The 13,659-nt window shown below is 39.9% G+C and overlaps 1 protein-coding gene across 4 annotated transcripts in view; it reads left to right on the top strand.

Annotated features, from left to right (window-relative positions):
• Positions 1-13,659, top strand: part of LOC106605564 (carcinoembryonic antigen-related cell adhesion molecule 5) — a 51,868-nt gene that overhangs the window by 7,887 nt on the left and 30,322 nt on the right. For all 4 annotated transcript variants that reach the window (XR_006769957.1, XM_045718712.1, XM_014201355.2 and 1 more), the window contains exons 2-4: positions 11,864-11,953; positions 12,228-12,551; positions 13,303-13,587. Coding sequence is in view for 3 of the 4 variants with exons in the window: in XM_045718712.1 (XP_045574668.1) it covers positions 11,864-11,953; positions 12,228-12,551; positions 13,303-13,587 (699 nt within the window). In the remaining variant the exon portion in view is untranslated. The remainder of the gene's footprint in view (positions 1-11,863; positions 11,954-12,227; positions 12,552-13,302; positions 13,588-13,659) is intronic.

The following is a 13,659-nucleotide window of genomic DNA, read 5'->3' as shown; positions in this document are numbered from 1 at the left end:
CTAGCTTATGCGCGTGACCCCGACCGCCCCCGCCTTTGGGATTTTTTCCTCTGTTTGCCGAAAAGGAGATTCCCTGTCGGAATATTATCGCTTTTCTACGAGAAAAATGTCGTAAAAATTGATTTTAAACAGCGGTTGACATGCTTCGACGTACGGTAATGGAATACTTAGAATTTTATTGTCACGAATTGCGCCAAGCGCGTGACACTTCTTTACTATTTCGGATAGTGTCTGGAACGCATCGAACAAAACGCCGCTATTCGGATATAACGATGGATTATTTTGGACCAAACCAACATTTGTTATTGAAGTAGCTGTCCTGGGTGTGTATTCTGACGAAGACAACAAAAGGTAATGACATTTTTATAATAGTAAATATGATTATGGTGAGTGCTAAACTTGCCGGGTGTCTAAATAGCGAGCCCGTGATGCCTGGGCTATGTACTTAGAATATTGCAAAATGTGCTTTCACCAAAAGCTATTTTAAAATCGGACATATCGAGTGCATAGAGGAGGTCTGTATCTATAATTCTTAAAATAATTGTTATGCTTTTTGTGAACGTTTATCGTGAGTAATTTAGTAAAATGTTAGCGAATTCCCCGGAAGTTTGCGGGGGTATGCTAGTTCTGAACGTCACATGCTAATGTAAAAAGCTGTTTTTTGATATAAATATGAACTTGATTGAACAAAACATGCATGTATTGTATAACATAATGTCCTAGGGTTGTCATCTGATGAAGATCATCAAAGGTGAGTGCTGCATTTAGCTGTCTTCTGGGTTTTGGTGACATTATATGCTGGCTTGAAAAATGGGTGTCTGATTATTTCTGGCTTGGTACTCTGCTGACATAATCTAATGTTTTGCTTTCGTTGTAAAGCCTTTTTGAAATCGGACAGTGTGGTTAGATTAACGAGAGTCTTATCTTTAAATGGCTGTAAAATAGTCATATGTTTGAGAAATTGAAGTAATAGGATTTTTAAGGTTTTGAAAATCGCGCCACAGGATAGCCGTGGCTGTTACGTAGGTGGGACGAATTCGTCCCGCCTAGCCTAGAGAGGTTAAGCATCACCAGTTGTACATTTGTACGATTTCTCTTAAATTATGATAGATAAATGTCTGATTCTTTTTTCCTGACACCGTAGGTTCATGTACTTTCACATGAAGTGGTCAAATTAGTGCTCTATTTTCGTTTTTGACCTTTAATCCCAGAAAAATGGCCTTAACTCAAAATGCATTGTGGCCTTGACGCTATCTTGTTCGGGGCTAACTGCCCATAATGCCAAACCTATGCTCACAAAGTTTCGTCTTCGAAGTCTTTTCTGTTTAGGAGAAATGGCCATGTCGTGATTGGTGATGTTTTGTACATTTGCAATAAGATTCTATTCGCCATCTACTGGAATTTACTGGGACAGCGGAAAATGACAAATGTGAAAATTTCATAAAATGGAAACCGAATGTCTGAGAGACTTTGCTCGATGACCGCCGTGCACCGCGGCCAGATTTTACAAACATTCGCGGACGTCTAGTAAGGGACCGTACATTTGCAATATGGAGTTTCTCATCAATCATACAGCAAATGCAAAAAAGTGCCCTTCATGTATGGAAAGGGAAATATTTAGAGTAGGATGGAGGGTCCGTGCTGGGAACCAAAAGGGCTGTGTAGTGTAATGGCAAAAAATTGGTAAGGGGGTACTGAGCCAAACAGAAGCCTGGACAAGATGGACAGATGGAGATTTCCCTGCTGATGAGATACTGAGCACAGAAAAACTGGAGTCTGTGAGAGTTGAATAGAAAGAAGGACAAAAGAAAAGGAAGAAGCCTGGCTGGCCTTTCTCTAAGGGTAACCTATTCATGGGGCCCCCTTTGTACCTGCCCCTGCCAAATCCTCCAGCAGCAGACGGAGATGGTGGCCTCCCACCCCCTCATAACCCACTTGGGGGTGGGCCTGTGCCAGGTGGAGGAGCTGTGGGATAAGGAGCTGTTGGAGGAGCTTCAGAAGGTGCTGGAGGTGAAGACAGAAATCAACCAGCCAAGACAAGAACCGCAGCAAACTAGCATAGAGAAAAAGAGGCAGAGGAAGAGGTAGAAGCCGAGGGGCCCCTGCTGGAGCTGATGGAGGGAGAGACTGCAGCTGCAACAACTGTGGGAAGTTAGGGCATTTCTCAAGACACTGTCCTGGAGCAGGAAAAGGCAGATGAGGTGAACGAGGGGGCTACAAAACATAGGATGAGATGGAAACAGAAGAAGAAACTAACAAAGATAATAATGATGAAGAACCAGAAGAAATCTGTCATATGCTAAAATTTACCACCTTGTCAACCTAAAACCCCCTTATTGACATTTTAGTTAATAAACATAGAATTAAATTTTTGGTGGACACTGGGGCCGAGGGTCTCTGTCGGCCGTGTCTGTCCTCCCTTCAAAAGAAAACAATGCATACAGTTGGAGCATCTGGAATTCCGTCTGAAGAATGTTTGACCTTTCCCCTGGACGTGGAGTGGGGAGAGGGGAAATGGAGACACCGATTTCCGATACTTGTTATTTTGGCATTAATACGTGTCACATATCAGTTTGCAAACAATGTAAAAATTCCATTGAGTTCATTAATAAAGCCGCATACATACATGGTCTCTTTTTTGCTTTCTTGAGTAAGGCAGCTCCAAAATGCAGGTGTTTCAGCCTAACTCAGTGCTTTCTGTTGTGGTGGGGTTAGCCAGCAGAAAATACAGAGCACTGCGCCTGATTGGATCAGTTTTCTGTCACTCATGAAAAAGTACGTCACCCCCAAGTCTAAGGTTCGAGGTCAAAAACATTTGCCCCTTGGGTTCTGCCATATAGTTATATTAGAAGTGCCCATCCAAGAAGGCTCAGGGTCATTGGCCACAGATAGAATGACATCAAATCACGTTATATCTACAGTAGCTTTGATTGGACTGATCATGTCAACATAATACTTTCAAAATCTTAGCTAGCAAGCTAGCAGTCGTCACCATGAATGAAGTCAACAATATACTGGCAAATAATTTTCGATCCCTGTCATATGAAGAGAAATTTAAGATAAAACGTATTGGCCATTGGACATAAACATTGCATCAAATGTTATTAGTCACATGCGCTGAATACAGTAGATGTAGACCTTACAGTGAAATGCTTACTTACGAGCCCCTAACCGACAGTGCAGTTTCAAAAATACGGATAAGAATAAGAGATAAAAGTGACAAGTAATTAAAGAGCAGCAGTATAAAATAACAATATATACAGGGGGATGCCGGTACAGAGTCAATGTGCGGGGGCACCGGTTAGTTGTGGTAGTATGTACATGTAGGTAGACTTAATTAAAGTGACAATGCATAGATGACAGCAGAGTGGCAGTGGTGTGGAGAGGGGAGAGGGGAGGGGGCAATGCGAATAGTCTAGGTAGCCATTTGACTAGATTTTCAGGAGTCCTATGGCTTGGGGTAGAAGCTGTTTAGAAGCCTCTTGGACATAAACTTTGCGCTCCGGTACCGCTTGCCGTGTGGTAGCAGGGAGAACAGTCCATGACCAGGGTAGCTGTAGTCTTCGAAAATTTTTAGGGCCTTCCTCTGACAGTGCCTGGTATTGAGGTCCTGGATGTCAGGAAGCTTGGCCCCAGTGATATACTGGGCCGTTCGCACTACACTCTGTAGTGCCTTGCGGTCGGAGGCCGAGCAGTTGCCATACCAGGCAGTGATGCAACCAGTCAGGATGCTCTCAATGGTGCAGCTGTAGAACCTTTTGATGATCTGAGAACCCATGCCAAATCTTTTCAGTCTCCTGAGGGGGGAATAGGTTTTTTCATGCCCGCTTCACGACTGTCATGGTGTGCTTGGACCATGTTAGTTTGTTGGTGATGTGGACACCAAGGAACTTGAAGCTCTCAACCTGCTCCACTGCAGCCCCGTCGATGAGAATGGGGGCATGCTCGTTCCTCCTTTTCTTGTAGTCCACAATTATCTCCTTTGTCTTGATCACGCTGAGGGAGAGGTTGTTGTCCTGGTTGTCCTGGTACCACAGGACCAGGTCTCTGACCTCCTCCCTATAGGCTGTCTCATCGTTGTCTGACAGCCTGTTGTGTCATCGGCAAATTTTATGATGGTGTTGGAGTCGTGCCTGGCTATGCAGTCATGAGTGAACAGGGAGAACAGGAGGGGGCTGAGCACGCACCCCTGAGGGGTCCCCGTGTTGAGGATCAGCGTGGCGGATGTGTTTTACCTATCCTTAGCTTTAAGGGCACTTCGGTGTTGAATTCTGCGCTGTAGTCAATGAATAGCATTCTCACATAGGTGTTCCTTTTGTCCGGGTGGCAAAGGGCAGGGTGGAGTGCAATAGAGACTGCATCATCTGTGGATCTGTTGGGGCGGTATGCAAATTGTAGTGGGTCTAGGGTTTCTGGGATGATGGTGTTGAAGTGAGCCATGACCAGCCTTTCAAAGCAATTCATGGCTACAGACGGTAGTCATTTAGGCAGGTTACTTTAGTGTTCTTGGGCACAGGTACTATGGTGGTCTGCTTAAAACATGTTGGTATTACAGACTCGGACAGGGAGAGGTTGAAAATGCCATTCAAACAGTTTTAGAAACTTTAGTGTTTTCTATCCATATATAATAAGTATATGCATATTCTAGTTACTGGGTAGGATTAGTAACCAGATTAAATCGGGTACATTTTTTTTATCCAGCCGTGCAAATACTGCCCCTAGCCCTAACAGGTTAACATGCTGATAGAAATTTGGTAAAACTGATTTAAGTTTCCCTGCATTAAAGTCCCCAACTACTAGGAGCGCCGCCTCTGGGTGAGCGTTTTCTTGGTTGCTTATGGCGGAATACAGCTCATTCAATGCTTTCTTAGTGCCAACCTCTGACTGCGGTGGTATGTAAACAGCTACAAAGAATTTAGATGAAAACTCTTTCGGTAGGAAATGTGGTCTGCAGCTTACCATGAGAAACTCGAGACTTCCAAAAGCTCGAGATTTCCTTAGATATCATACACCAGCTGTTGTTTACAAAAATACATAGATCGCCGCCCCTTGTCTTACCAGACACCGCTGTTCTTTCCTGCCTGTACATCGTATAACCAGTCAGCTGTATGTTGATATTGTCATCGTTCAACCACGACTCCGTGAAGCATAATATGTTGCAGTTTTTAATGTCCCGTTGGTCGTTTAATCATCCTAATAACATCCATTTTATTGTCCAAAGATTGCATGTTTGCAATCAGAATTGAGCGGAGTGAGGGTTTATTCGATCACCTCCAACTCCTCAGAAGGCAGCCCGCCCTCTGGCCTCTCTTTCTCCGCCTCCTCTTCACGCAGATCCCTGGGGTCGGGGCCTGTACCCAAGGGAGCAGTATATCCTCCGCCTCGGGCTCGTCAGAGTCGTGAAGAAGAAAAATTATTCTGCTAGTCCGTGGTGAGTAATCGCAGTCCTGATGTCTAGAAGTTATTTTCGGTCATAAGAGACGGTAGCGGCAACATTATCCTGTTTGGGATAGGGGGCAGTATTTTCACGGTCGGATAAAAAACGTACCTGATTTAAACTGGTTACTACTCTTGCCCAGAAACGAGAATATGCATACAATTAGTAGATTTGGATAGAAAACACTCTAAAGTTTCTAAAACTGTTTGAATGGTGTCTGTGAGTATAACAGAACTCATATGGCAGGCCAAAACCTGTTGCATTTAGCTGTGGTTTTGGTTTTTGTGACATATATGCTTGCTTTGAAAATGGCTGTGTGATTATTTTTGGCAGGGTACTCTCCTGACATAATCTAATGTTTTGCTTTTGCTGTAAAGCCTTTTTGAAATCAGACAATGTGGTTAGATTAACGAGAGTCTTGTCTTTAAAATGGTGTAAAATAGTCATATGTTTGAGAAATTGAAGTTATAGCATTTTCGAGGTATTTGTATTTCGCAACACGCGATTCCACTGGCTGTTGACTAGGTGGGAAACATCTCATCTTGCCCCGGGAGGTTAACAAGAGTCTTATCTTTCAAATGGTGTAAAATAGTTGTATGTTTGAAATATTGAACTTATTGCATTTTTGAGGTATTTGTATTTCAAGCCACGCGACTCCACTGGCTGTTGAATAGAGACGCTAATGTCCCACCTAGCCCATAGAGGTTAAGACACCGACTGACATCACCTTCCATGATAACGTCAAGAGAGGACAGATCAGAACAACAGTTTAGTTCAGTTCATTTCTGATTCAGGAAATCCAGACAAGCATTGACTATATGACAAGTTATTACATTCCCAATTTTCTTAATACCATTATCTCCAAGACAAAGGTCAAAGATCATAACAACAAACTTTTGCTGTTGAAACCACTTTCAAACTTGGTTCATACTCCCTTATTTTACTGGCGACCTCTCTGAAGAGGTACCAGTTCAGGGAGTTAGAGCTCTAACCCATCAGGGAAAATCCCAACAATCCAGCCGACCCAATCTGGTTATATTTGTATCGAAACAAAGCCAAAATGAAATCAGCAATAGACATATCACAATCCATTTGGAGTAACTGTCAACCCTTATTAACATATATATTTTTCATTCTATATGCAGGCTGAACAAAATACATTTGTGTATTTACCCAAGGACCAGGGCCCCAGGGAACTGGCAATTTCCCCTTTGAACACATGATTCACACCGTGATTCAAAAACAAACAACACTGCATGTTAATAAAAAATAAAAAATAACCAATCAACTTAGAATTAGAACTCTTGATAACTATATAAGGAAATAAGGGTATCCCATAAGGTAATTGTAAATAGACTAGAGGTTGGTGTCTCTCATTCATACTATAATTAAAATCCACCTGTCTAAATAATTTCTAGTGAGATTAATCAGGCCTCACCAGAAAGTCAGGATACAGGTCATTCAACACCATTAAGTATTTCCTTTCCTGTCATTTTCTATGTTGGTGATTTGTATGATTCCCAATTAGCGGCAGCTGGTTATTGTTGTCTGTAATTGGGGATCATACTTAAGTAGCATTTTTTTCCACCTGTGGGTTATGGGATATTGTTTGTTTCGAGTTAGTGCACGTAGCATCTCTGTAGTCACGGTTCGTTTATTCATTTATTGTTTGTTTTGTATTTTACTAAGTTTTACTTTATAATAAAGATGTGGAACGCTACTCACGCTGCGCCTTGATCCATCTATACACACGAACGTGACATTTCCTTTTTCTTTCCCTGTCCTTCAGAAACTATTTAAAAACATTTCAAACATTTCCATCCTTCTGCATACCCAATTTAAAACCAAATAAATCCCACGCGATTATCACCACTAACCCATATTCATAACTGGTAAGTTGTGTGTGCGTGCTGCTGTGTGTGTGGTAAATCATAGGTCAAAAACACACACATGAACAGGCCATACATTTATGAAGACAATGGAATTGTCCGGTTGGAATATTATTGCAGATTTATGATAAAAACATCCTAAAGATTGATTCTATACATCATTTGACATGTTTCTACAAACTGTAATGCAACTTTTTTTACTTTTCGTCTGGACCCAGTGCATGCACTTTCTGCATTTGTCATAGTGAACTGAATGCGCAAACAAAAAGGAGGTATTTGGACATAAATATGGACTTTATCAAAACAAAACAAACATTTATTGTGGAACTGGGATTCCTGGGAGTGCATTCCGATGAAGATCATCAAAGGTAAGTGAAAATGTATAATGCTATTTCTGATTTTTGTTGACTCCAACATGGCGGGTATCTGTATGGTTGTTGTTGTCTGAGCGCTGTACTTAGATTATTGCAAAGTGTGCTTTCGCCGTAAAACTTTTTTGAAATCTGACACAGCGGTTGCATTAAGGACAAGTTTATCTTTAATTCTTTGAATGACAGTTGTATATTTTATCAACGTTTATGATGAGTATTTCTGTAAATTGATGTGCCAATTCACCGGATGTTTTTGAGGCAAAACATTTCTGAACATTACACGCCAATGTAAAATTAGGTTTTTGGATATAAATGTGAACTTTATCGAGCAAAACATACATGTATTGTGTAACATGAAGTCCTATGAGTGCCATCTGATGAAGATCATCAAAGGTTAGTGATTAATTTTAGCTGTATTTCTGGTTTTTGTGATGCCTCTCCTTGCTTGGAAAATGGCTGTGTGGTTTTTCTTGTCTAGGTGCTGTCCTAACATAATCTAATGCTATGCTTTCGCCGTAATGCCTTTTTGAAATCAGACACTGTGGTTGGATTAATGAGAAGATTATCTTTAAAATGGTGTATAATACTTGTATGTGTGAGAAATTTGAATTATGAGCTTTTTGCTGTTTTGAATTTGGTGCTCTGCTATTTCACTGGCTGTTGGTGAGTGACCCGCATACCCCAGAGAGGTTGTCTCACACATACAATTTTGGATTATAGTCTTATAATTCTAATACATTTCACATAGTCTTATAATTCTAATACATTTGACATAGTCTTATACATTTCAGGGTGGAATTCTTTAGTCATTACTTTAAACATATACATTCCTTTATCAGCTCCATATTACAGCATTTTGGATTTGAGATCAAATGTTTTATATTAGGTGACAGTACAGATTGTCACCTTTCATTTGAGGGTATTTTCATACATATTGGTTTTGCCGTTTAGAAATGAAAGCACTTTATGTATCTAGTCCCCCCATTTGAAGGTGCCATAAGTATTTGTACAAATTTACATATAATGTATTGAAGTAGTCAAAAGTTTAGTATTTGGTCCCTTATTCCTAGGACGCAATGACTACGTCACGCTTGTGACTCTAAAAACTTGTTGGAAGAATTTTCAGTTTGTTTTGGTTGTGTTTCAGATTATGTTGTACCCAATAGTAATGAATGGTAAATAATTTAGAGTATTCTGTCATTTTGCAGTCACTTTTATTGTAAATAAGAACAGAATATGTTTATGAACACTTCTACAGTAATGTGGATGCTACAGTACCATGATTACGGACAATCATGAATGAAACGTGAATAATGATGAGTGAGAAAGTTACAGAGGCATAAATATCGTACCCCTAAAAAATGCTAACCTCCCCTGTTATTGGTAATGGTGGGAGGTTAGCAAGTTTTGAGGGCATGATTTTTGTCTGTGCTTCTGTCACGTTCTCACTCATGATTATCCATAATCATGATAGCAACCACATTAACCTCTTACATCTAGACGTTCCGCTACCGGAACACCTGCTCCAATATCCAATGATATGATGTTGTATTTTGATACATTATGAATATGGTATTCAGGTGAGGTTATCTATGAGATTATCGGTTTACTGTTGTGCGCATTCAGTTTAATTACAAATTCCTCAAAAATACAAAAACTTCAATTTTTCAAACATATGACTATTTCACAGCATTTTAAAGACAAGACTCTCCTTTATCTAACCACACTGTCCGATTTCAAAAAGGCTTTACAGCGAAAGCAAAACATTAGATTATGTCAGCAGAGTACCAAGCCAGAAATAATCAGACACCCATTTTTCAAGCTAGCATATAATGTCACAAAAACCCAGAAGACAGCTAAATGCAGCACTAACCTTTGATGATCTTCATCAGATGACACACCTAGGACATTATGTTATACAATACATGCATGTTTTGTTCAATCAAGTTCATATTTATATCAAAAAACAGCTTTTCACATTAGCATGTGACGTTCAGAACTAGCATACCCCGCGCAAACTTCCGGGGAATTTACTAACAATTTACTAAATTACTCATGATAAACATTCACAAAAAGCATAACAATTATTTTAACAATTATAGATACAGAACTCCTCTATGCACTCGATATGTCCGATTTTAAAATAGCTTTTTGGTGAAAGCACATTTTGCAATATTCTAAGTACATAGCCCAGCCATCACAGGGCTAGCTATTTAGACACCCGGCAAGTTTAGCCTTCACCAAAATCAGATTTACTATAACAAAAAGGTTATTACCTTTGTTGTCTTCGTCAGAATGCACTCCCAGAACTGCTACTTCAATAACAAATGTTGGTTTGGTCCCAAATAATCCATCGTTATATCCGAATAGCGGCGTTTTGTTCGTGCGTTCCAGAAACTATCCGAAATGGTAAATCAGGGTCGTGCGCATGGCGTAATTCGTGACAAAAAAAATCGAAATATTCCATTACCGTACTTCGAAGCATGTCAACCGCTGTTTAAAATCAATTTTTATGCAATTTTTCTCGTAAAAAAGCGATAATATTCCGACCGGGAATCTCCTTTTCGGCAAACAGAGGAAAAATCACAAAGACGGGGGCGGCCAGGGCACGCGCCTAAGCCCACAGTCCCTTGATCGGCCACTTGAGAAAGGCGATAATGTGTTTCAGCCTGGGGCTGGGATGACGACATTCTGTTTTTTCCCGGGCTCTGAGCGCCCATGGAAGACTTAGGAAGTGTCACGTTAGAGCAGAGATCCTTTGTAAAAGATAGAGATGGCAAAGAAGTTCAAGAAATGGTCAGACAGGCCACTTCCTGTAAAGGAATCTCTCAGGTTTTGACCTGCCATTTGAGTTCTGTTATACTCACAGACACCATTCAAACAGTTTTAGAAACTTTGGAGTGTTTTCTATCCAAAGCCAATAATTATATGCATATTCTAGTTACTGGGCAGGAGTAGTAACCAGATTAAATCGGGTACGTTTTTTATCCAGCCGTGAAAATACTGCCCCCTAGTCATAACAGGTTAATATAGAAGTGCTCAGAAACCTATTCTATTCATTTACAATAAAAGTGTCTCCAAAATGACAGAATACATTATTTACCATTCATTTCTATTGGGCACAACATAATCCAAAACACAACCAAAACAAACTGCAAATGCGTCCAACAAGTTTCTAAAGTCACAAGCTTGATATAGTCATTGCGTGCTAGGAATATGAGACTTAATACTAAACATTTGACTTAAAGCAATATACTATAAGTGAATATGTCCAAATACTGACACCTTCAAATGGGGGGGGCTAGATGCATAAAGTGCATTCATTTCTAAATGGTAAAACAGATGTATGAAAATCCCCATAAATAAAAAGGTAACATTCTGTACAGTCGCCTCATATAAAACATTTGATCTCAAATCCAAAATGCTGGAGTATAGACCCAAATGAAAAGTTTTAGCTTCACTGTCCACATTATGAACGCAGGGGAGTGGTACTAAACTAGACTAACATATTACACCTCCACCATTAGGAGTCAGTATTGCTTCATGTATTTTTTATTGCCAGCAGCCAGTGCCTCTTGACAGATCCTCCTCTAATTGTATTCCACATTACTGTTGACTGTGTCATTTTTCTCTGTATAAATAGCTATCTACTCTATATTTTGGGGGAAATGGTTACACAAATACATTTTACATTACAGTGCCCTCATAATGGTGAAATTGTTCCTATAATTATACGCTGTACTTACATTGTAGTCTATTTAGGGTAAGGCTTAGGTTATGGTTAGGCCAATAGGTTATGGTTAGGGATTAGGGTTAAGTTCACTGCTGGAAATTGTAAATCATTGTAATTATGAGTATATTCAATACTTGTTACACTGCAAATACATGAGTTGTTACAGTGTTTTAAGGATCCTTACTGTAATGTAAAGTGTTACCTATATTTTTTCAAATAAAATTGTTTTGTAAGGCTTCTTTATCCATCACCAGGCAATTTCTGATTCTATTTGACCAATACTAATACTTTAACTACCTTGCGATATTTCATCAAGTTTTCTGTGAATCTAATAGGTAATATCAGTCAATGGTTTTACCATTTCGAAAGTGGGAGGACTTCGAACTCTACAACAGGGTGTGTTCAAATTTAACTAAATTCTGCTCACACACAGGCTGCTGCTGCACATGCAGGATGTCCTACAGATGGATGCTTCGAATGGATTCTCCCCATATTTGTTATCTTTATTTACTGGCTGTTAGAGGTAAGAGGGAATCATTTGAATGACTTATTCTGCCTTGTGAAATTCTAAATTTGGGTTGTCGTTGTTGGCTGTGTGGCCTATGTAGTGGAATGGAAATTAAATTACGTTAAATTCAGCTCGATCAGCCTGTTTAGAACATAACTTGGTGTGAAGAAAAATGGCCCATTTCAGCCCATTCATCAAACTTATGCTTTTCATGTTCTTTATGGCTCTCAATTAAAATATTTGAATGTAACTCACACATTGTAACTCAAACCTGTTCTTGCCTCCCCAGGGTTTTGTTATGGAGCAGGTGTGTTACCAGACAGGTCCCTGGTTGGGGTGATAGGAGGGAGTGTGACATTTAACAGAGCATCAGCCCAGCCATTTATAACATTAGAATGGAAAGTTAATGGTACAACTATTATATTAAACTATATCAGAAGTTCTGACACTTTAATACCTGAAGATGGATACAGAGACAGGATCAATCTGGACAGATCGTCAGGATCCCTGGAGCTCATGAATCTTGATCTGACTGACAGTGGACAATACACAGTGACCATTTTAACACCTGAAGCAGTATCAGTGGAAGAAAACACCAAACTGGAAGTGTATGGTAAGATGTTTTGTATTCTACCTTTATCAGTCAATAGTTTCCCCTCCATTTTCTAGCTTTAGGTTTGACATCATCAGTCTAAATACTTTACTGTAAGGCTGGACTTCAGAAACATTTCAAAGCCATTGATATATAGCATGCTACTATACCATAACACTGACACACTGTATTTTAGTCAATGGGTTTGAAGTAAAGAACACATTTCCTCTGTCTAAATCTCAGACATATCTTGTTGATTTTCAAGTTATTTTCTGTAGGTGGATTAAGTTACGGTTTGTCATTACTTTTGCATGAGTAGGTGTTTCTCAAATCCAATGATTTCATTCAGTGTGAACCATTACTTCTGTCCATCTCTTCCCATTCCCAATTCCGTTATTATTATACATTGTATATTACTAGTGTATGATGGTGTTGAACAAGGTCAAATCTGTTATCTGCCTAGTGCACAACATGTACATTTTTCTCAACATCATTAACGAAGTAAAGGTGTGTTCAATGCATTGTCTACATTTTTGTGGAGACACATTCAGTACCTCTCAGTGAATATGGTCACCTTGTGATGTAATTCCAAATCTATTTGTTTTTAATACAACTGTTGAGCTCTTCTGAATGAAAATTATTTTTAAGTGCTCCATCCTGCCGTGTTGATGAAAATGTGTGATACTGAAGCCAGGCCTTGAATATTGTATGGCTTTGGATGAAATAGTCTACCAAGGAAAGAGAAAGTTGTTATTGTATTTTTAACCCACAGAGTCAGTCTCCAGTGTGGTGATAACTCCCACCAACACAGACTTAGTGGAGTTCAACAGCTCTGTCAGTCTGTCCTGCTCCTCCTCTGGCTCCCCCCCCTTATCTTATCACTGGCTGAATGGAAGCTTTGTGGTCACAGTCAGTGATGGAGTTCAGTTTGGTGATGGGAACAGCACCCTCACCATAGTCAGTGTGACCCGATATGACAAAGGACCGTTCAGCTGTAGTGTGTCCAACCCCGTCAGCAGTGACATCAACCGACAGAATCTAACCCTCACTATCAGCTGTGAGTCTCTAACATGCATGTCTAACTCTTCTTAGTTCACTGCATGTGGACAAAGTCATTCATGTAACATTA

The sequence above is a fragment of the Salmo salar genome, chromosome ssa05 (genome assembly GCF_905237065.1).
Source record: "Salmo salar chromosome ssa05, Ssal_v3.1, whole genome shotgun sequence".
Classification (NCBI taxonomy): Eukaryota; Metazoa; Chordata; class Actinopteri; order Salmoniformes; family Salmonidae; genus Salmo; species Salmo salar.
The sequence above is the reverse complement of the archived record's forward strand: the minus strand, read 5'-3'. Positions and strand labels throughout refer to the sequence as shown.